This window comes from Puma concolor, chromosome C1 (genome assembly GCF_028749965.1).
Source record: "Puma concolor isolate L17-30 chromosome C1, mPumCon1.1.hap2, whole genome shotgun sequence".
Lineage (NCBI taxonomy): Eukaryota > Metazoa > Chordata > Mammalia > Carnivora > Felidae > Puma > Puma concolor.
The window spans coordinates 160,584,150-160,608,357 of NC_141674.1; the positions used below are offsets into that span (position 1 = coordinate 160,584,150).

General features: G+C 36.6%; 1 protein-coding gene across 5 annotated transcripts in view; it reads left to right on the top strand.

Moving 5' to 3' along the window:
• The first annotated feature begins 2,194 nt into the window (after nucleotides 1-2,194).
• Nucleotides 2,195-24,208, top strand: part of ERICH2 (glutamate rich 2) — a 37,139-nt gene continuing 15,125 nt past the window's right edge. Inside the window, exons 1-7 of one of the 5 annotated variants that reach the window (XM_086718876.1) lie at nucleotides 2,682-2,991; nucleotides 3,106-3,151; nucleotides 10,558-10,606; nucleotides 10,840-10,876; nucleotides 13,264-13,359; nucleotides 15,422-15,570; nucleotides 18,882-19,069. In XM_086718876.1, the coding sequence (XP_086575002.1) occupies nucleotides 10,848-10,876; nucleotides 13,264-13,359; nucleotides 15,422-15,570; nucleotides 18,882-19,069 (462 nt within the window). In that variant the 5' untranslated portion in view covers nucleotides 2,682-2,991; nucleotides 3,106-3,151; nucleotides 10,558-10,606; nucleotides 10,840-10,847. Of the gene's footprint in view, nucleotides 2,300-2,418; nucleotides 2,992-3,105; nucleotides 3,152-10,557; nucleotides 10,607-10,839; nucleotides 10,877-13,263; nucleotides 13,360-15,421; nucleotides 15,571-18,881; nucleotides 19,070-24,208 lie in introns of those variants that run through there. The other 4 variants (XM_086718873.1, XM_086718877.1, XM_086718874.1 and 1 more) reach the window with 4 other exon arrangements.

The window sequence follows — 24,208 nt, forward strand, 5'->3', positions numbered from 1 at the left end:
AGAATTTTATTTCTTAAGTCTGCCTTTGAAGCTGGGAAAATGCTTTTTGAAGTTCTGTTTTCATCGTCCTAGGAATTTAGTCTAAGAATGAAAGATGCTATCAAAGATTTACTTACAAAGATGTTCATCAAAACCTTATTTTCATAATTACTGCCCACTACTTTAGTTTTACGGTTGGATAGTGCCTAATATACAGTAAGCACTCAATAAATGTTCTTGAAAGAAAGAATTACAGGAGAAAAGTTGGAAATTTCCATATTGGAGACTGATTGACTAAATTATGAATAAATTGTGGTTTAAACATATTATATAACATTATATGGCCATTAACAATGTTTTGAAGACTTTTTAAAGACATTGGGGAAGTGTTAAGACACTGGAGAGAATGTTAAGCAAAAAGAGATGCTAACGATGTATATATACAACATTTAATACAAACTTTATAAATATATGCACATGAAAAGACTAGAAGGAAAAAAGAAGTTACTGACTGAAATGGTTTTTATTTTTTCTTTGTGTTTCTCTGTATGTTGCAAATTTTCTATCATGAACACGTATTACTTTTTCGTAATCAAAAAAACACCAAATGTTAAACATTTTTATGATGTTCTGCTAGCATTCAGATCTGTATTAAAAATTTATCCATTAAAAACCATGGAGTTTAATAAGAGATAGTTGTTGTGGGGTAATTCAGTATCTGTATGAGTACTTGGCTTTGCCCCTTCACTTTGTTAGAACAAATCCTCACTACATAGATACTTTGGGTAATTTATTCAGTGACCTAAATTCAGGAGCCAGAACTAAATTGTGCTCTACTTTTGAGTATTACACCAACAATAACTTTTGCACAAAGGTTATAAAGGGAGGTGAATTACTTCTAAAGTTGCTCAAAGATGAAATGTGATATTTTTTTCATCAGAGAGAAATAAGATAACTATCATTGGTTCAAACAGGCACTTTACCTAAATGATCTTTAATCATTTCACAGCTATCCTGGAAATAGGTACTTTTATTCATATATATAATATTATAGTAGAAGTAATAATAGCTAAGAGTTACTGATCAATTGTCATGTGCCAGACTGTATCAGGGACTTTTCTCTCATTTCATATTCTGAGCTACCAGGGCAAGTAGTGTTATTATCCCCATTTTGCATTTGAAGACCTTCAGGCTGAAGGTGGAAGCCAGAGCTGTCTAACCACTCCCTCAAGGTCATTAAACCATTTTTGCCCCTTCTTTCGGGAAGAATACATATTGAAAACACTGCATTCTACAAATGGACTTGAGCTCTTCTGTTGAGGGAAAGAGGGGTAGGAAGAGGAAGTTTAATTAGTTAAATTTGAGGTTTCCTTACATTTCTTTGGAGTGGGATAATGGAAATAGCCAATCAGATGTTACTTTTTTATCAATACTAAACAAATTCATCAAAACTAATGTTTCAAAGGCATTGAACAATAAAATGAATTTCCCTTTGTCTTGATTGAATGAAAAGTCTTCAAATTTAAGACATCAGCTATGTAACTGTGTTTCTATAATAGTGGAGATAGTGGTTTTCTATGTCCGGATCAAACTGGGTATGCATTTGTCTGGGACTCATTGAGTTTTTTATTAAAAACAAACAAACAACTTACATTCTGACTTTTTTCCTTTGCCTCCTCCCCTCCATCTAGGAATCCAAGGATATTGAATGTGGACAGATGATTAGGATAACTTAAAGATAACCAAATCTCTATATATTCTTGGTTCCTGAAATGGTCCGCTCAACTGGTTCTATTATGATATTGATGATAAAATTTACCGCTTTTAAAGCATCTTCTACATGTTAGAGTAGTACATACTTTGTTATTTGAAGCACAGTATCATCTACCAAAGTACACATTCCCAAGAAGGCACCTAACCCCAGAAGTTAAATAGGGATTATACTCCATATATTGTGGCTACTTAGTGAAATTCGAATCCAGATTTGATTCCAAAAAAACGGTCATCCTTCAAAACCTGTCGCATAGCAACAAATCGATCCTAGAGACTTCCCGATCCCAAATGGAGGAAAGCAACCAATTCCTTCCTGGAAGCCAAGCTTGAGGCACAATTAGAATTTTCTAATAGAAATGCTCCCCCACCCCCTTTTGTGACCAAAGCAGTTATTTAAGCCGTAAAACCTCCCATTGGCCAAGCTCAATTTCACATCCCAGGACGTGGCCTCCGCTGGTGTGAGAAGAGGGTCTCTGTTCTAATCACTCGAATCTGATTTCTGGGGAATCAAGACCCCCAGGAAACTCATTTTCTTGGGCGACCTCAGGTTGGAGACCAAATCCTGCAGGCGACATTTGTTCATCCACATCTGGAGATAACCCTTTCTCCCAACTGAAGACTTCTTTTATCCCCACCCCCACTTTTCCCTCTCCCCGCCAAGAATAGGTTCAGTTATGGACAACGACATTCCAATCTCGCTCCTTTCTTCACTTCTCAAGTAACGAGTGCACGTCCGGACGTGTGTTCGAGATTGCATGCATCTTCTTCGCAGCGCGACGCAACCGCTGGGCTCTCCTTAACCCGGGTTTCTCGCCCCGCCTCCTTTGTGATTCCCAGAGCCTGCTCCGCCCACGTCCCGCCCCCGCCCTGCCCCTCAGCCCCGCCCTATGTTCGCTCTGCCCCTCTACCCGGTCCTGGACTGGCTTAGCTTCCTCAGCCTGGCCTCGCAGGCCTGGCGGGGTCCCGTCCTGTCCCACCTTCCCCGGCCCGCTCCCTCCACAGCTTCCCGGGTGCGGCCCGCCTCCTTCCTGGCCCTCAGTGGCTCCCCCACCTCGTCCCGCCCTCGCCCCTCTCCTTCCGCTTCCCTGAGCCGCAACCAGGGCTCCGGCCGCGCGGGGTCTCGTCTCCATGGCGACGCCGTGTGTACAGCTCCCAGCTCAGAACACCGCGCGAACCCCGAGCTGGGCTGGCCTTCTGTATCCGCCCCGAGGAAGGGCGGTGTGAAGGAACCACGGGCAGGTAAGAGGCACCACGAGTGCCCTCTTCCCACCCTCGCGTGCAGCTCGACCAGCCCTGGCCTCCCGCTCCCCCAGGCGCCGCGCCTGAACACGTCAACTTCTCTGCCCCCTCCAGGTTCGGGCTCTGGGGTTCCACGGCTGCCGAGCTGGCGCTCGAAAAGGTAGGATCCGCGGGGCTGGTGGGGCACCTCGCACTTGGCTTCCTCCTTTGTCTGTAGTCCGGCACTCAGGAAGAGATATAGTATTTGTGTCTACATGGGTGTGAATGATAACTGGGCAGTTCTAACAGGCGGTCTACACCACCATTCTGACCTGCCCATTCGCGTGCACCAACTGCTCCCCTCCCCTCCAAAAAAACCATGCAAATGGCCTTGTTGCATCGCAGAACTTCCAGCTACTCCATTTGATCCTCGCGCCTCTCACCCCCTTTAAAAAAAACAAAACAAAAAACACCTTTTTTTCTTTTACTTGTTTTTTTCTTTTTACTTTTTATTTGGGAAACAGCTTAATGGCCAGTAGGAGCCAGCATTCACTGACTGTACTTAAGAGTCATTACTAGACACAACTTGCCCGGCCATAAAAAATTCTTCTGGAATTTGGACAAATTGTTGAACCTCCCTAGACCTTGTTTTCATCTTATGTAAAATGAGGGGCGTGGACAGTGAATCACTTCTAAGGTCCAGTCTTCAGCCTTCTATGAGGTAATGAAATGGACTTGAGATTTCCAAAATCAAGATGCGTGGCCTTTGATTATGAAAACTACTCTGCACTGTGCCCCAATGGCACTCAAATTAGCACGTGGAATAATTATAAATTTGTTGTTTGACTTCCCAGAGGGCATAGGTGAATTGCACCAATTTGTTCTTATCCCCAAGAGACTCCTGGAAGTTGTTTTTTTTCTTTTGTTTTTTGTTTTTTTTTTTTTTCAATAAATCTGAAAAAGACACTGGAAGTGTCTTTTGTTTCATTCTCTTAAAACCAAATCCAGTGATCCCCAAATCCACCTTAATTTTTTTTTTTTTTTACTCTCAAGAAAACAAAGATTTTTACAGAGGCGAATTCCAACACCTTTGTAAAGATTCCACTGCACTACAGAATTCCAGAGCTTCCTACCCCCTCCCCTCACCACCACCATTTGAGCTAAATGTTCAATGTTTTCTCCTCCTTCTTTGCTCAATCCAGTCTCAAATTGAAAGTGCTTAGAACTGGCTTTCTTTGAATTTACCTTCAGCACTGTCCTTGCTAGGTGGTAGGTAATGGTAATAGGAGGAGGAAGAGTTGTAGTAGTTATAATTACAGTAGGAGATAGGTGCTATTATTTATTATAAGCTATTTATATTAATCCTCATATAACTCTATGAGACAGGTAGTATTTAGTCCTCATTTTGCAGTTGAGGGAAGTGAATCCTCCAGAGGTTAAGGAACTGGCTCAGGTTCACACAATTTGCTGAGATTTGAGCATAAGCAATCTGACTCCAGAGTCTGGGCTCCGAGCTCTACATTATGCTGTAAAGGAAAGATATAAAATATGTATGTAGTCACTTTTAAATATGAATGTAAATGATAGACGATCATTAAAACCATTTTTATATACATTTAAAGCTGTGCAATGAAGATTGTCCTTGAATCCCATTGTGTCCGTACTAGTCTCCTCTAGGATGGAGGATGGTGCTTAATCAGCTGTCTCCATCACAGTAGCAGGGCCTGAGCATGTGGCTATCTATTTCTTAATTTATCCTTTGCATATTAGAATTCTAGGTGGCTTATAAAAACAAATAGCCCAAAAGGAAAAGATAATTGTGCAAATGGAATGGAGGAAAGTGTGTGTGTGTGTGTGTGTGTGTGTGTGTGTGTGTGTGTGTATGTGTCTTCCAGTATTACAAGAGAAACCTAAAATGAGAATTTTGTGAAATGTGAATTTTGAATGCTGGTAACTCATTTTGTAAAAGGCTTTTTGAAACCTACAGAATCCAAATAAAACCTTTTTGACCCACCCTATTGGCTGCTGGTTAGTGAACACTTACCTGGAGGAGTAAGGGAATGAGATGTTTTAAGTTTTTTTTTTTTTTTTTTTTTTTTTAGCACTAAGTCTATAACCTGGTGTACATATCTTAAATTGAACCAATCACATTTCAGGTGTTCAACAGCCACATATGTCTAGTGGCTACCATATTGGATCGCAAAGCTCTAGTTTAATACTTTCTTTTCTTTTGCTTTGTTCCTTCCTATTCAACAAATATTCTTTGGGCACCAGTTTATGAGGTGCTTGAGTTTTTCAGTTCCATTTCAGCTAGTCCAAAAAACTAGCTGAACCAACTGAGCCTTTGACTGGAGTTTTTATTGAGAGAGTCCGTTTTTCCATAAATGCTGCAATCATATCATATAAAACTCGTGTGTTGTACCATGTGTAGAAAATCTATTCATGAGAGACAGGGAGCTCACCTGCAGGGAGAAGCTGAAATGAACGAGGGAAAACCCCCATGCCCCTCCTTGAACATAGCTGTATCCACAATTCCTACTTCCACACAGCTTGGATATTTAACTCTACTCTTGGATTCTATGAGCCAACACTTTTCTTCTTTTGCCTAAGCTAACTTGAACATGGTTTCTGTAACTTGCAACCAAGAGTCCAGACCAATACAGCTAAAAAGCCAAGAACTAAGCCCTTTCTTTTAGAAATGAGCCCATGATGACCCCCACCCTGACCCCTAAAGTACATTTTCATTTACAAAATAGTTTCGAACATACCTAATCACATAATTATGTCTTTATAAATCACTTTGTCATGTACATTTTATGTATTTACTTAACTGGGTACATTTATCTTTTGATTAGCCATCTTTTGACTACCCATCTTTCTATATTAGTCATTCAGTATTTTTTCTTTCTTTTTTTAAAAAATTTTTAATTTTTTTTTTTTTTTTTTTTTTTTTTTGAGAGAGAGAGAGAGTGTGAGTGGGGGAGAGGTGGAGAGAGAGGGAGATACAGAATCCAAAGTAGGCTCCAGGCTCTGAGCTGTCAGCACAGAACCCTCTGCGGGGCTTGAACTCACAAACAGTGAGATCATGATCTGAGCTGAAGTTAGACACTTAACTGACTGAGCCACCCAGGCACCCCCCACCTGCCTCTTAAATGTTGGTATTTCCCAGGATTCTATCCTTGGCCTAGTCTTATTCTACATGGGCCAGGCCATCCATTCCCACTTTTTCACAGCTATCCCATACATCATCTTTTCTCTTAAGTTCTAACTCTCTTTAACAGAATGGAACGCCACTTGATTTTAGATGACCTACAGACATCTCCAACTCAGAATTTTCCCCAAATAAACTCATTATCCCCACTCCCCCTCCCCAGAACGTTTCTCCTCTGGTACCCACATCCTAGTTATCCATACTAGAATCATCAACTTCTTTTCTTCTCCCTCACTTCTATGCCTAGTGACCCTCAGTTTTACCTCTCTTTTGGTCCCAAGTGGCTTTGTACATCCTCTTTTTTTCCTCTGAACTAGGATTTGGCAAATTTCTTCTGTAAAGGGCCAGATAATATGTATTGTAGGCTTTGTGGGCCATACAGTCTTCGTTGAAACCATTCAACCTTGCCAATATATCCTGAAAGCTGCCATTGACATTGTACAAACAAGCATGTCTGTTCCAATAAAATTTCATTTATAAAAGTAGGCAATGAGTCATATTTGGCCCAAGGGCTGTAGTTTGCCAGCCCCTTCTCTAAATGATTTCAGTAGCCTTTTAAATGGTTTCCCCCACCTCCTTCTCTCTCAAGTTTACCCTCCACAGAATTTCTTTTCTAAGATAGTTCTAGTCATATGATAATGCTTCAAAGCTTTTGTTTGCTTTCCATTGCCTACTGATTAAAACCCAAAATCCTTAGTACATGGTAATTAATGACTTTTAAAGTTTGCTCCCACATATATATCCAACTTCATCTGTTTCCATTTTCTAAGACACTGCTTGACTATTCTTCCCCTTCTGTTTACTGCCTACTTGACTAACGAAATGTCACATTCACTGTGAAGCCTGACTCTTGCTTCCCATAGCAGGTAGTACAATACCATATTCTAGGGATGCTGGTAGAAATCATGATACCTGGGGGAATATAGCAAACCTGAAGGACATTCCTCAGAACTGGATTCTGGAACTGGAAAGTTGTTCGGGTACAGTTCTGTTGACTAGACTCTCTCCCTTTGTCTTTCCAATTCTGTCTCCATTGCCTGCTGACTCTCCTTGGGTAACTTCCTGTCCGTCAGCTCAAAAGAAGGGATTTGATTGATCCTGTTTGGGCAATATGGAAAATTACCTTAGCGGGAAGCATTTAATTCAGTACTTTGAATCTTGGTCTGTCCTATATATAGAAAACTTAGTACTTGTTTCCCCTATACAATTCTGAGCTTCTCTTAGCTTCTCTTGTATTCCCAGAGCTTATCACAGACATGTTTGTGCTAAGACACATAGTAGGTATTCAGCAAATATTTATTATAAATAGACATTGAATATTGGGACAGGAAATAGACATGGAAATTGGGAACTGTCATAACTGTGTTGTTCTCTTTACCACTGGGACTATTGAAAGACATCAGAAGAGTCTGCCCATGTTCCAAAAGCCAGAGGGTATACTTGGTAAAGACTCAAAGGCTAATTAACTGAATGTTGTGATGTTAACATTAACCATATACAATAGAAATGAATATATAAAGTGTGCATGTATATACCATTCTTTCTGGATATTATGACCTCAATTTGACTAGGGACCACTGGGTGGAGAAGAGAATTGAAGTGGCACAAGGCTGACATACAGCTTACATGCCTGTAAGATGTGGATAAACAGAGGTAAAAATGGTGTTGTAAATTTTTTGAATTGCTTTTTAAAAAATAGATATACGTTTATTTTGTTCAAAGTTCAAGAGATACAAATGGGCATAAAGTAAAAATCTCCCTCCCACCCCAGTCCTGCAACCATCTCTTTTTCCTCCTCAGAGTCAGCCATATTGTGTTTCTTTTCTGAAAGTATTTCCTTTCAGAGATACCTTTTGCATACCAATTATTATTTGAAAAATACATATTATTTCTACAATGGATGGACCTCTTTCAGCTCAGTTTAAGCCACTGCCTTAACTCTACCTGTGTTCTCAATGACTCTTTTTCCCTGGAGTCAGTGATCTTTCTAAGCAAGTATCATTACTTTGAGGCTTTGGTGATTTTTTAAAAATTAATTAATTAAAAGTCCTCAGAGCTAGTCTGCTTGTCTCAATCACAGTAAAACCTTCTCTTTGTTTCCCTAAGCAATCTTAACCAGCCCCATAGGACATCTTTGCAGTTTTTCCTTTAGCTAAAACATCAAGTTGTTTGTACAGCATCCCTCCTATGTGCCAGGTGCTATGCTAAACACTTTACCAAATAATCCTATTAAATCTATACAATGGTCCAATGAAGTTGGCACCACTGTGATTCTTATTTTACAGATGGAGGAACCGAGGCCTAAAGAAATTAAGTAACGTACTGAAAACTTACATGAGAAGTGGTAGAACTGGGCTGTGAATCCAGTCTCTTTCACTAAAGAACCCCAACTCTCGACTATTACTCTGTACTGCCCTCCACCCCATAGAGTTCAATTTTATGAAAGGAAATTAAATGGACATTTCCTAGATAATGATAAATCCAGACCTAGCAGAGCCTAGGTTTCCATCAAGGGCTGGGATCTGCGCATCCTAAGTTTTTCTTTTACCAGGTGAAAAGGGGAGAATTGTATGCACTGATGTTTCACTCAGGTAAAGAGTAGAATGTAGCAATCTGGAGAGAAAGGCTGTAAATGTAAAGAAGATGTCTATCCAGATATATGGGTTTCCACAGGATTGTGGAAATCAAGAGAAAGTACTTCTCTGGACAGAACATCTTGGATTTCTTTTGCGAAGGCCTTACTTGGTTCCTTATTGCATTGTTTCAGCTTTTGAACTCTATTGCCCTAGAGAAGTAGGGCATTTATGCAGAGTTTGGTCTTCTACAACTCTTTCTCCCAAAAAGATGCCTTGTTTTCTGATAGACTTTAGCTGTCTTTAAGTTTCTCAGAGGGATAATCAGATGGATAATATATATACAGTGTGTGACTTGATCAGAATTCCCCAGAAAACAAAGCCTGAGGCAAAAGTTTATGTACTAATGCTTTATTCCAGAGTGCAAATCAGCACAGAGTGAAAATCATTTTGAGGCAGACAGATTTATAAAGAGAAAAACTCAATATAAAATAGCAGTTCTCTTTTGTTGTCCACAGTTTTGGCCCTGAATTTTGTATTCCAGAAATCCTTAGTGTATACTACTACTACTAATTTTTTCAAGTCTTGCTTGGGATGTAGGGACAACAAGTGTTGGGGAAGGAGAGGGCAAGTGAATTGTTATTTATGGAAAATTTAAGTGTGCCCTCTCTCATACTTAAAGCAAAAACAAAAACCCTTAAAAGTTGGTTTTTCTCTTTACAGTCAAAATTAAATTTATTCAAATATGTAAAGGGCTAAGTTATAGGAAAATTTATTTAGGGTAACCTAAGAAAGCTAAACATTAACAGAGAAAACCTAAGTACTAATAAATACATACGGGAACTTAAAAGGTAAGAATTGTATTTTAAAATGTATCTTTTTGGATAAAATCAAAGGTTAATTTCTAAATGTATTTGTTGAAATAATATTTTATTTAAAATACTCTTATCTTCAAATACCATGGAAAAATTTCTTATTCTGGCTTAAATACACTCTATGAAGGCGTTTTTCATAACACAGATGAATTGGAATGTGGCAGATAGTTTGGCTTATATATTGTTTTATTTTGTTAAAGTAGGGGAGAAAAGTGGTGTTGTAAACATGAGCCAAGCTGAATTTATGATTTCTAGGGTCAGCTCATTAGGAAAAGGGAGTCCTTAACCTGTTGTTGATTGTATTTGGATCTGGATCTAGAGTCCAAGTTATGTAAAACCAAAACAGTAACAGAATTAGAGGCTTATTTAATACATCAGTTTTCTAACGTGCAATATTATTCCTATAGCTCTTTTTACATAAACTCCAAGATGAAATGTGGAGAAGGGGAAGGGTTAATTTCTTTAGACTTTTTTTTAACCCAATTTCATAATCCAAAAGAAAGAGGTTTTTCAGTTAAGATGGAAGTAACACTGCTAAATAAATTCACACACACACACACACACACACACACACACACACACACAATATTTAATACCCTTCTGACAGAATTCTGCATTGTTTTATTTATATTCTAAATTTGTATAGTGTTTAAAGACTTAGGAAGGTTTAATATTTTGGGGGGTTTTTTTGCAGGAATTATCAAGACAGATGCTGTAAAGATAAGACCATATATAAACTATTTTTTAGGATACTTTACATCTCTTTTACCATCAGTTTATATAGTTTTTGAATAATTGACTTCAGTGTAAAATTACATTTTAGCATAGATACTAGAAATGTTTATATAAAGTCTACATAAATTATTTCAAATACCTCAAACGAAAATAATGATGATAATGCTAGTTTTAATTTCTGCTTCTATTTTAGGTACCAAAATATAGACAGAATGGCAGAGTGCTAGTGTTTGATCCAAAGGGTAAATGATTTATTACTTAAAAAAAAATATGTTTCATCACCATTTTGTCCTAAATATTAAGAAGATAGTCTACTGGAGCGATTGAATGTGATTGAAGTCTTAGCAATTAAATCCTTTAGTATATTGCCTGTCATTCAAAAACTGCTTAAGTATATTTACCAATCAGGAATTCCTGTTAGGAACATTACTACAGATAAAATACTGAGTTGTGTTTTTCTTTTCTTCTCTTTCAGCAAAAGTGATGCTTGAACCAAATGAAGCAATGTCAGAGTAAGATGTCTCGGGTTGTGCAGCTGATCTATCACATGCCTTTTAAGCAATTAGAACTAGATAATGCAATCATTTGTCACCCAATTAAATTTGAAAGGCCAGAAATGCATGGATTAGCACTTTAATTTTTGCTTCAGTCAAAGCAGTTGTTACTTTAGATAAAAGGACATTTAAAATGAAAAATGATTTTTGATAAAAGTCTAGAGGTATAAATAATATTCACTTCCACTTTTTAAATGCTTAAATACCAAGTAATCGGTATTTTACTTGTACAACTTTCATTGCTCATTCCTATTTCTTCTTGGTACTTGCTTATTTCTTTCAGAATATCCCTTTAAATTAATATTTACTTTAAAGATTCTTTATTTACTATGGGATGAAACATTACTACTAAATAAGGGAAACTAATCGCCCTAATTAGTTGAAGGGACTGGTGTTAAAAAGAATCATGGTTCAATTTCAGTATAGTAGCTAAATATTCAGTACTTGCTTTGTTCAAGGCACTGATTCTGATAATTCTTCAAAGCCCTTCCTATTATGATCATCTCCTACCTCCTGAAAAAAAATCCTATTTTTTATTCCATGAAAAATGACACTTTGAATGTTGATCGTAAAACACATTCATAGATATCAATTGTTAACAGATTGGTAGAGTGGTGCCAAACTGATATTATTTGGTTTGAGTATAATTGGCTGGAAAATTTTTTACCTTATGAAATATATATTTTAATTTTTATATTGTCAAAGCTAAAAATGAAAATTACAGTTCACCTTGGCTTTTGTTGCAAATTATATATTAAATACATGTGTTTATCTTAAAAAGAAAGAATGGGGGTGCCTGGGTGGCTCATTCAGTTAAGTGTCTGACTCTTGATTTTGGCTCAGGTCATGATCTCATGGTTTGTGAGTTCAAGTCCACGTCAGTAGCCTGCTATCAGCGCAGAGATTTTCTCTCTCCCCCTCTCTCACTGACCCTCTCCCACTCTCTCTCACTCTCTGAAAATAAACAATAAAAAAAATTTTTAAGAGAAAGAATGTATAACAGATCAAAGACAGAGAATCTATGTTTATTTCAGATTAAGTGTTATAGACAACCAGAAAAAATAAATGCCCCATTACATATATCAGTCTGCATGTAAATGTATTAATCTACATGTAAATATCTATATTTAGTATCCATATGTAAGTATCTATATCCTGTTACATGGTTGAAACATACTTAAATTTTAAAATGGAAGAAAATTTTAAGTCTTTGAGGGAAATATGATATAATTTCAATAATAATAGTAGGTCATTAATGAAAATAAAATTACTATTGTATCTGTGAATACTGATGTTCATAGACTGTGATAAGTCAGCAGCATTGGAACTGGAGCAAGGGGCAATTCACATCCTGAGTTAAACCCCAGGGATAAATCAAATGCGGCCTGGGCCAAAAATAGAAAAGCAGAGTGATGACTTGTTCTCTTGATCTCATGAATAATTGTATCTGCGTGTCAAAATAATTTTTGCAAGGCCAAAATGATCCCTTTTTCACGTGCAGAGAAGAGTTTAGGTTTGGTTTGATTGTTGTTTGGAGTGAGGGAGGAGGAGGAAAATGGTTAGTGTAGCCAGTGAGATTCACAGGTGTGTGGCTTTGTTACCTATGTACCTTACCCAGAGTTTAAGGTAGACAGGGCCACCAGTCCTGGAAAAATATGATCAAGTAAGAAAAAGGAAAATCATAGTGGACCTCTGCTTGAGGAACAGTGTGACCTGCAAAGTTGATGAATTTTCTCCATATAGATGTCTTTCCAGGAGTTTCAAACTTCTCTGCATGCAAAGCCCATATTTATTATTTCCTCTTTTCCCCATGGATCCTGTGTGTGAAAGATTTTGTCTACTCAACAAATTGAACTTAATTAGCCATTTTCAGCAATAAAAATAAAATATATCTTTAATGCTAGATGAAATTTTATAGATCTTGAACCTTTGACCTGTTGGGCTTTGAGTCAAGATTAAAGATGTGGGGGAGGGGTGGCACCTGGGTGGCTCAATCAGTTGAGCATCTAACTCTTGATTTCTGTTCAGGCCATGATCCCAGGGTTGTAGGATTGAGCCCCGTGTCAGGCTTAATGCCGAGTGTAGAGCCTGCTTAAAATTCTCTCTCCCTCTTTCTCTGCCCCTCCCCTGCTCGCTCGCGCTCTCTCTCTCTCTCTCTCTCTCAAAAAAAAAAAAAAAAAAAAAAAAAAAAAATGTGAGGGGAAATGGCTGAGGTAAATCCATAGCATAGCATTCAATTCTCTGAGGTTAAAAAATTGTGTCTATAGGTTTTCCATAATCGCATGTTTTATCCCTCCTAAAATGAATGACAAGTTATTTTCTTATTTCTATTTTTATACTTTAAGTAAATGCCTCTTTGGACGCAGACCAAGATTGGCAAGCAAACTTTGTACCTCGCCAACACAAGTCTCTCTAAATGTAGCTAGGACGATCTTAGAAAAGTAAGTTTTAATCAATTATGGTTTTAGGCCCATGTTTGACAACTATAAATAATTTTAAAACAAAGTTTAAAACATAAACTTACTGAAAAAATTATTCCAATAGAAATTTGGGACCATTTCATAAATATGCCCCAAACTCTTAACATACTAAAATCTAGGTTATCTACCTTCCAGCATAAATATTTCAGTGTCTTACTTGACTAACTCTCTAACCTAAGTAGAAACTAAATTAAATACCTTCCATTTCCAAAGGATATTAGATAAAGTAAAAATTTGAATTTTTCTTCAACTGTAACTGTATTTGAATTAAAGAAAACAAATCTTTTAGAGTATACTAGTTATCTATTTTTCTTAAGTGGTTAGAGGCATTATTACCAATAATGTCACTTTCTCAAATGGAAATCAAAAGATTAAGTTGAAAAAGACATTGGACTTTGGGCCTTTGATTCTTTGAAACTACATATGAGAAAGACTACAGAAGGTGAGCAGAAAGGGAATTCATATTTTACTGTTAAAATGATTTTTGTCAATTCTCATGTGTATTTTTATGGCATGTTCACTGCTTCCAAATAGTAATATCCCATTTAATATCAGGCCGTTGAGTATGTTGGCTTCCTCCATGTTGTGTCACTAAGGTTATTAGAGGTATTTCCAATTACTTAAATGCCCAGAACTATACCAGATAAATTCCCTTCCTTAGGGATATAACTTAGTGAATATGCAAGTAACATGTATCATAGACTCTAAAGCATACATATTTTCTTCACATTTAACATCTCTTAAAATTGATTACATCTTACACTTAAACTTGGCAGTGCTTTTTCTTTTTAAATAACAGTATGTCTTCTAATAAATACATGGTATCTTAGATTCAATGAAACACTAATTCGTGGAGAGCAGGGAGGCAGTAAAGCTCTTTTATTTAGATTAGATATTAGAGCATATAAATTCTAGTTATCACTTGTAGCAACCTTTGGCATAATGGGAATCTCACCAGGCTAGAAATTAAATACTTAACTGATTTCTCAAATTTTTATATGTAGAGTTTCTTCTTGGATGCTTTCTTTCACAATTAGAAAATCAAGGAGGGCAGAGGCAGACCAAATGTAAATCAACTTTGCATTTTTCATTACCAGACAGGGGTTTTGCTTTAGAAGCATATACTGAGGAAGCCAAGATTCTATTCCCTCTCAGTGTTAAGAATATCAGGAATTAATATCAGGAATTATCAAGCTGTCCAGCCTGTTTGCTAAATCACTGTACAAGATCACTGACTTAACTGTACTCACATTCTGGATTCACATGTCAATAACTTTGGGGGGAAACTACTTTACATCTTTTTATATCTTGACATGCAAAGCAGAAGTTGAATTTTCTTTTCACTTGGTAAAGGAGGCATATTAAAAAGAATCTTAAGACCTCAGAAAACAGACTTGGGATTCCTTTTCCACCAGCATGAGTACCTATCTTTGTAAACAGAGTGCACCACACAAGAATCCTCTGTCTTAATGCATTATTCTTGACATGAAGTTTCAGGCTGAAAGGCTGAAAGGGAAAATTAACCCACTTTTATTTCAGCTACTTAATGGAAAGGCAGGCTACTTTATGTTATGACCAAGGGTTGATCTTAGTGTTGGACTCTCTCTCTGAGTGTAGCATTTAGCAATGGTAAGAATTGATTGATAACCTAGAAAAAACTCAAGGCTAGTGTTTCTAGTTTTATTCCAATGTGTTGCAGTGGTGTGCCAAAGACATTCATATAATTGAGTGCTTGTATGCTCTACGTTAAAGAATTCTGAAAAGATTTTAAGAATCATTACACAATGACAGATGCCAGATAGAAATAAAATTATAATTATCAGTAAAAATTATTTTTAATGCTTTTCCACAAAGAAGATATTACATTTTAGCTATTTAGTTTATTATTGATATATTGTGTTTGTATTGTGCGTGTGTGTGTGTGTAAGCACGTGCGTGCATATGGATATGAACCCATATGAGGCTTTATAAACAGAACCGTGACCTAGGAAAGTATTTTTTCACTATTTATTTTAACATTTAGGAAGGAAGTCTCTTCAAAAAATATTGAAAATACAGCCTCTTTAAGGAATACTGAAAATAGAGCATCTTCAAAGAGTATTGAAAATAAAGATACAGAAACAAATCTACAGTCTAAGCTATGGTCATCTTCCTTCTTAAAAGAAAGCATAGGTAATAATGTTTTATGTGAGTAAATGTAGCTTCTCTTTGAGCCCTCTTCCATGACCTTTGGTATTCTGACAACTCTGTAGGTCTGGAGCAAATCAGAGGTACCTGTACTATAATTTTTCAAATTCATGTTTCAGATGATTCTGATATGCGAGTATGGCATTCATGCTATACATTATATAAAATGGTAATGATGAGGCATTTTAGAATGGATTAAAATACCAATGAAAGCATTAACTTCCATTCATTCAACAATGGTTTATTGAGTACCATGACTGTTTTAGAAGCTGTGGATACAATAGTTGGCAAATAGGCAACATCCTTGCCTTTATGGAGTCCACATTCTAGTGGGAGATAGTCAACTATTAAATATAAATAATAAACAGAAAAATAAGACAATGACAGGTTGTGGTAGGTGCTATAATGTAAATAAATGGCTCAGTGTTAGTAAATCGAATGAGACGGTTCCTGTGACATCCCATGAAGTCTTTAATTCCCTATTATGACCTTACCCTGATGACATCAGCGTGATGAGTCTTGAACAGACCAGGTACCCACTGGAAGATCAGGGTGGCTGTGAGCTGATGGAGACTATTAATGAAACAGAAGCAGGTAGATGGCCTGAAGAGCCCAGCCATCCTACTCTTGGAAGGACTGGTACCTATTTTCAGGGTAGCATTTTTTGGTTTAGGCAGGTGTTTGCTGTGGAGTCTGGAGTTTTATCAGCTTTTTGTTTTTTTGGCCTGCGTTTTCCTAACATTGTTGTCTCTGGAGATCTCCTCGATTTCTTCATTTTATTTCCGACACGAGTGTTTCTACATGATTTGGAGTAGCTAATGGCCAAACTCCCGTCCAAGAAGGCATCTCACAAGACTTCCAGACACTCAGAATCTTACAAGAAGGCAAGGTTTCACACAAGTTCAGGTTGAAACTGTGAAAGACCTTGGTAGAGCCAGAGCAGTTGACAAGCTCACTCAGTAGTATTTCCCAAAGACATAATTTTAGGAAACACATAGTAACTTTTTTTAAAAATTAGTTTAATGATAATATATTTCAATGTATGTTAGAAAAAGGTAAGACATGGTCATGAATATGGATTCTGGAGCCAAACTTGACTCCCAGATCCACCACTTAATTAGTGGCATGAAGTTGGGTGGGTTATTTAACCTCTCGGTCTCTCTGTTTCATCTAAGAACAGAGTGAAAATAGTACACACCTCATTGAGATGTTGAGAGGATTAAATGAGTTAATATATCTAATGTTCAAAAGAGTAATGACTTATAATGTTTGTTGGGATTATTATATGTTATTTTTATTCGTATATCCATCAGCTTCATGGATGGTAGTATTTGTGATCTGATAAAACTTATATGTTAAAAAAGTAGATTCAAAGAAAAATACTGAGTAATTAGTATAGGTGATACTCATATGGCAAAAATAGATGCAGATAATATAAGAATTGAAGTGTTGGAAAATGTTCCAGTAGATTGTGTCATAGAGACTTTACTTCTTAAATATTTCTCTAATCTACTTCCCCCCTCTCCATCCCTATTTTACCAGTTCATATTAGTCATATTTCTCACCTAGACTTTTAAAAGAGACCTCTAACCTCTCTCCTTGCTCTTTTTGTTTTTTGGTCTCCCCTCAAATGTACTTTCCACCGTCCTGACCAAGTGTTCCTCCAGAAATGCAGATTTGACCATACTTGTTTTCGTACTTAAAATCCATCATTAGTAGGGTTTACTTTTAGGGTATAGTCCTAATTCCAAGGCTCCTGGCCCATAAGATTCCATTATCTACCTACCCCTCCAGCCACATCTGTCACCATTTTAGTCTCAACCTTGACCCCTAAGAAGTGTCAAAGTGCTTTGAGGCACGTTCTTGTTTCTGTGTTGGTTTCCTCTCCTTAGAAAAACTGATCCACTCAGACTGGGCAACTCCTGACCACTCTCCAGGTTGGCATGGGGCCTTCCTTTGTTCTTTTGTTTATTCCACACGTTTTTATCACCGTACTTCCATACTGCTTTATCACTATCCATTATGTTTCTACTCCCCAATTAGAGTGTGAATGAGTACCCTGAGGTCAAGAACTGTCATTTTTGTGTTCCTGGGACTCTACATAGTGCTGGGCACTGAATGGGTAGTTATTAGTGCTTATTTTTATTTTTCAGTCATCTGCATTTCACCATAACTATTGAGTTTTGACATTAGAAAAATCATTACTAATGTTAAGTAACTTCTGGTTATAGCTAGAATACTTCACATGTCTCTTTTCTTTTTAAAAAATATTTTTTTAACGTTTATTTATTTTTGAGAGAGAGAGAAACAGAGCATGAACAGGGGAGGGGCAGAGAGAGAGGGAGACACAGAATCTGAAACGGGCTCTAGGCTCTGAGCTGTCAGCACAGAGCCCGATGCGGGGCTCGAACTCACGGACCATGAGATCATGACCTGAGCCGAAGTCGGCTGCTTAACCTACTGAGCCACCCAGGCGCCCCCACATGTCTTTTCTAACTTGCATGTGTGTGTGTGTTGAGAGAGAAAGAACTTTATTCTCAAGTATCCAAGCAGTGACATGACCTGCCTGAGAAGAACTATTTTCTTTTCAGCCTCTCCAGTCTTACTTTTACTCTCCAGGCTCTTTATTTCATATTTACCTTCCTATAAGAACAATTTAGGAAATGTATTTCTGGAGATAGAATAGTATTCATTTCTTTTTTTTTTTCTTGAAATCATATTTTATATAAACAAAACTGTTTTCCATTTACTATTAAAATTTTAAGCGCCAAACAACACTAAGATTAGTTCAGTGTTTTGGGTTTGTTTTTTTCCCTCTTGGTAGTTGTATTACTTTTTTTTTTTTTTTTTTTTTTTTTGGAAATCAGGTAAGTTCATTGCAGTGCTGTTTAGTCATGAAAAAAATAAACCCCAGAACAGGGAGCCATATAGTATATATACATTTTAATTTAGGAGTAACCATTTTTAATTTTTGAACTTTTCAGTATTGATTAAATTATGCATATTCTGGGGTGCCTGGGTAGAGTGTCTGACTCTTGATTTTGGCTCGGGTCACGATCCCAGGGTCACGGGATCTAGACCTGTAGTGGACTCTGTGCTGAGCATGGAGCCTGCTTAAGATTCTCTCTTTGTCTCTCTCTCTCTGTCTCTCTCTGTCTCTGTCTCTGTCTCTCCCTTTCTCTCCCTTTGCCCCTCTCCCTGGCTTGCATGTTCTCTCTCTCTCTCTCTCTCTCTCTCTCTCTCTCTAAAATAAAAATTTAAATTTAAATTAAAAAAATATGCATATTCTATTTTAGGTCAAGTGGGCAAAGATGCAGTCCTTCAAGAGCAGGAGAAAAATAACAAACGTTGCCTTCAGGGTATTGATGATAAGTTATCTGAATCGACAGATGATGATGGTGAAGATGATACCAGTGATGATGATAATGATGAAGACAGTCACCCTAATAAGGATACTCATGCTCCATTAGAGTTAATGGCAGAAGTAAGTTTAACTTGTGCATTATAATGTAAGAAAGTTAAAAATATTAAAATAAGTAGTGTATAGTCTTGAAGATTGAAAAAATAGTAAAAATATCCTTGCCCATATACAGAGGCTTACCTAGCTACTCATCTCTCTTACTACCTTCACGAAGTGAGAGGTGAGAGAAGATTCTGGAAGTGACTTATTCTGCCCAAGGCAGAAACAGGAATAAAAGTTTGGGTACAAAACTCTGCAAGGACTGCTTTAAGGGATGCTTTCTACACAACTGGGCACCATGCTAGTTATTGGGGACATTTAGAGATAGATAAGAAAGATATGTCTTTACCCTTGAAAACTAACAGGTATAATGTGTATAGTACAATTTATAATAAAATGAAATCTGTGCTAGTAGAAGTATTTATGAACTTCTCAGGGAATAGGGAGGATTAAGTGACTGAGAGTAGAAGTAGAAGAAACGGGATAAAGGAAAGATTTTTAGAAGAATAGTCATTGGAGTTTTAGAAACTTGAAGGAAAAGGGAAGCTCAGGAATTCATCAAGTAAACAAGTAGAGATGGCATTTTTGGCATAGGAAATATGTGCAAAGGCACTGAAGCCTGAAACATCACATGCAAAAGTTGTACATAAACGTTTACTGATAATTCTATGTAGAAAAAAGCAATTTTACCCCAGTTGTGGGCTCACAGTCTACCTTTAGTTGATATTATACATCTTCATGTGTATTGTAAGAACTTTATAACAATATATTTTAATTTCCCCCTTCTTATTGTCATGCATTTTACTTCCATGTATATTATAAGCCCTATAATACATTGTTACTATCTTTATTTTAAATGGTCAATCCTCTTTAAAAAAATTTTTTTAATGGGAAAATATCTGTTTTGGAACACATTTCTGGTGTTCTTTATAGCTTAGTGTAGAACCCAATTTCCACCTGATACTATTTTCCTTTTACCTGAAAAATTTCTTATGGTTTCTTTTGTATAATGTAGTTCTGTGAGCAGTGAATACTCTCAGCTTTTATCTGAAAAAGTCTTAATATCTTCATTAAAAAAAACTTTTTTAATGTTTATTTTTGAGAGAGAGAGAGAGAGAACATGAGAGGGGGTGGGGCAGAGACAGAGGGAGACACAGAATCTGAAGCAGGCTCCAGGCTCTGAGCTGTCAGCACAGAGCCCAAGGTGGGGCTTGAACTCACAAACCATGAGATCATGACCTGAGCTGGCTGGGGGCTCAACCGACTGAGCCACCGGGGCGCCCTTATCTTCATTTTTAAAGAATGTATGAGCTAGGAATTTGTAGGTTGTGAGGTTTTTTTGGTGCAGACAGTCCCTGACTTTTAATGGTTCAGCATACAATTTTTCGACTGTATAATTGTGTGAAAATGATATGCATTCAGTAGAAACCATACTTTGAATTTTGAATTTTGATTTCTTCCTTACCTATTGATATGTTGTATGATTACTCTCTCATGTTGCTGGGTAGTTGCAGCATTCTGCAATTCCCAGCCAGCCACGCAATTATGAGGGTAAACAACCAATACACTTACAACCATTACATTTTTCATTTTCAGTATATTATTCAATAATTACATGAATTATTCAATACTTCATTATAAAATACATTTTGTGTTAGATGATTTTGCCCTACTGTAGGTTAATGTAAGTGGTCTGAGCATGTTTAAGGTAGGCTAGGCTAAGCTATGATGTTTGGTAAGTTAGGTGTATTAAATACATTTCCAATTTATTTCAACTTATGATGGCTTTATTCCCATCATAAGTTGAGGAAGATTTGTACTTTGAAAGCTGTTCCATTGTCCAATACTTTGCATAGTTTCAGACAAGATGTCTGCTGTTATTTTTGTCCATCTGTATATGTTTTTTTCTCATTATTTAATTTTTTTTTCTTTCGTATTATTATTTTTGGCAATTTGATTACAATATGACTTGATGTGGTTTTCTTCACATTGCTTCTGCTCATTGAGATTCTTGGGTCTATGAGTTTATAGTTTAAACCAGATTTGAAAATGTTATTAAGTCTTCAAATAATTGTTTTTTTAACCTCTTCTCTCCCTCTCTTCTTCTGGGCTCCAAGTTACATGTATGTTAGACGACCCAATGTTGTCCCAAAGGTCACTGATGTTCCTTTTATGTTTATTTTCTGTATATATTACATTTTAGAAATTTCTATTGGTCTCTCTTCAAGTTCATGATCTTTTCTTATAGTTATACTCTACTGTTAATCCCATCCTTCCTCCCTCCCTCTCTCCCTCTTTCTCCATATATGTGTGTGTATAAAATTTCAGATATTTTATCATCTCTAGAAGTTTTAAATATTTTATATCAGTTATTTCTCTCATCTATTCATATATTACTTTTAATCATATGACATATTTATAATAGCTATTTTAACGTGCTTGTCTGCTATGCTATCGTTTTTGTCAATTCTAGGTCGGTTTCTGTTGCCTAAGTTTTCTCCATTATATGGGTCATATTTTTCTGCATCTTTGCATGCCTAGTAATTTTTTTTTACTAAATCATAGACATTAAAAATTTCATATTCTTTGGTACAAACTTTTGTAGTTTTCCTTTAAATATTTTTGGGCTTTGATCTGGGACATAGTTGGGTTTCTTGGAAGCAGGTTTCTCTTTTTGAGTCTTATCTTTTAAGCTTTGTTGGGAGGGTCCAGGGTAGCCTTTATATTGTAGGTACAGTACTAAGGCAATGCCTTTATGAGGACTCTTCCCAATGCTCTGTGTATTAAGAGGAACTTCTAATCTGGCTGGAGAAAACATGAGCTCTGTTCAGCCCTGTGTGTTATTCAGTAATTGTTCTACCTGCTGATTCCAGCAATTCTTTCTCTAGCCTCAAATAGTTTCTTCATACTCATATGCAGATGAATTCCAGCCAAAGACTCAAAGAGACACCTCTGCAGATTGCTGGAGCTCTCTTGAAAATATAACATTGGCCTCTCTGAACTCCAAACTGTCTTTTTTCCACTCCAATCACTGGTATCTGGTTCCTTCCTGCCTGTGCTGGTACCTGGAAATAGCCCACACCTGTAAACTGAGGTAGTAATAGGACCCATCTTGTTTCTCTTCTCCAGATCACTATCCCATAATACCTATTGTCAAATTACTGAAAACTCTTGTTTCATATATTTTGTACAGTTTTATGGTTGTTTAGGAGGGAGAAAAATCTGATCTCTGTTAGCTCCATCATGGCTAGAAGCCTCAATTAGAGTTTTAGCATAAAATGCTAAGGAGCTTGCCTTTTAATATAATTTAACCGAAATGCTAAGCCATGGAATCATATAAAGAAATCAGACACATTTGCCATATTTTACTCTTAGAATAAAGCATATGTAGAGAGTTTTGAAACTTCCTTAATATTATAAGGTGTTTTAGCAAGGGAGAAAAAAATTGATGCCAAGCATTGGGAAGATTTTACTTAGCCTCATCCTTTGACTAAACATCTATATCATTCGTGAATTATAAAGCATTCAAAGACCCTATTTGCCATAACCGAACTCTTTGTAGTTGCTCATTTTATTGCTTTTTTTTTTAATTTTTAATTTTTTTTTTTTTTGAAGGAGAGAAAGAGCATGAGCAGGTGAGGAGCAGAGAGAAAGGGAGATACAGAATCTGAGGCAGGCTCCAGGCTCTGAGCTGTCAGCACAGAGCCTGATGTGGGGCTCAAACTCAACAAGCAGTGAGATAATTACCTGAACCAAAGTCAGACACTTAACCAACTGAGCCACCCAAGTGCCCTGTCACTATTTCTTTTGTTTTTTATTTTTTTTAATTTTTTAAATGTTTTTATTTATTTTTGAGGCAGAGAGAGACAGAGAGTGAGCAGGGGAGGGGCAGAGAGAGAGGGAGACACAGAATCCAAAGCAGGCTCTAGGCTCTGAGCTGTCAGCACAGAGCCCAATGCAGGGCTCGAACTCACAGACTGTGAGATCATGACCTGAGCTGAAGTTGGACTGAGCCACCCAGGCATCCCTTATTTCTTTTCTATTTTTTTTGACATTAAATTATAAAAGTAATCCATGACTTCATTTTCAGATAAATATTCAAACAATATGAGATTGCTTATTTTCATATGTTATGCTGTATCTGTGCATAAGATCTTTTGTTTTCAGAATGCATCTCTTTTTAAATTCTCAACTTTATTTTCAAAATTTTCAAACCTACAGAAAAATTGAAAGATTAGAGACAAACCAAGAAACAGACTCATAACTATAGAGAATAAACTGATGGTTACCAGAGGGGAGATGAGTGAAGGGATGGGTGAAAGAGGTGATGGAGATTATGGAGTGCACTTGTGATGAATACTGGGTGATATATGGAATTGAATCACTATATTATCTACCTGAAACTAATATAACACTGTATGTTAACTGTACTGGAATTAAAAAAATAAACAAAAACAAAATATAGTTAACAACTAAAATCACAACATGAATTTTGATGGAATCCTGCCTAGAAAAAAATCTTAAAGACAATTAAAAAAAATTTTAAAGACAAATTGGGAAGTCTCAATTTGAATGTAATATTTTATTACAGAATTACTGTTAATTTTCTTAGATGTGATAAGGGTATAATGTTACACTGAAGCATGAACTTATTCTTAGGAGACCCATGCTTGAATATTTCAGGGTGAAATTTTACAATGTCTGCAACTTTCAAATGTTTCTGTGAAAAATATCTAGACTACACCTTACCTATCAAAAGAGAGAGATAAAGCAAATGTAGCACAATGTTAAGAAGTGTTGAATCTAGGTAAAATGTATATGTGTGTTCATAGTTCTAATCTTTCAATTTTTCTTTTCTTTGTTTTCATCATAAGTGTACTCTTTGATCTGTAATATTCCATTGTATATAATATACCACATCTTCTTTATCTGTTTATCTATCAGTGAACACTTGGTCTGCATCCATAATTTGGCTATTGTAAATAATGCTGCTATAAACATAGGGGTTCATGTATCCCTTTGAATTAGAGTTTTTGTATTTTTTGGACAAATACCCAGTAATGCAATTACTGGATCATAGTTTAGTTCTATTTTTAACTTTTTGAGGAACCTCCATACTGTTTTCCACAGTGGCTGCACCAGTTTGCATTCCCACGAACAGTA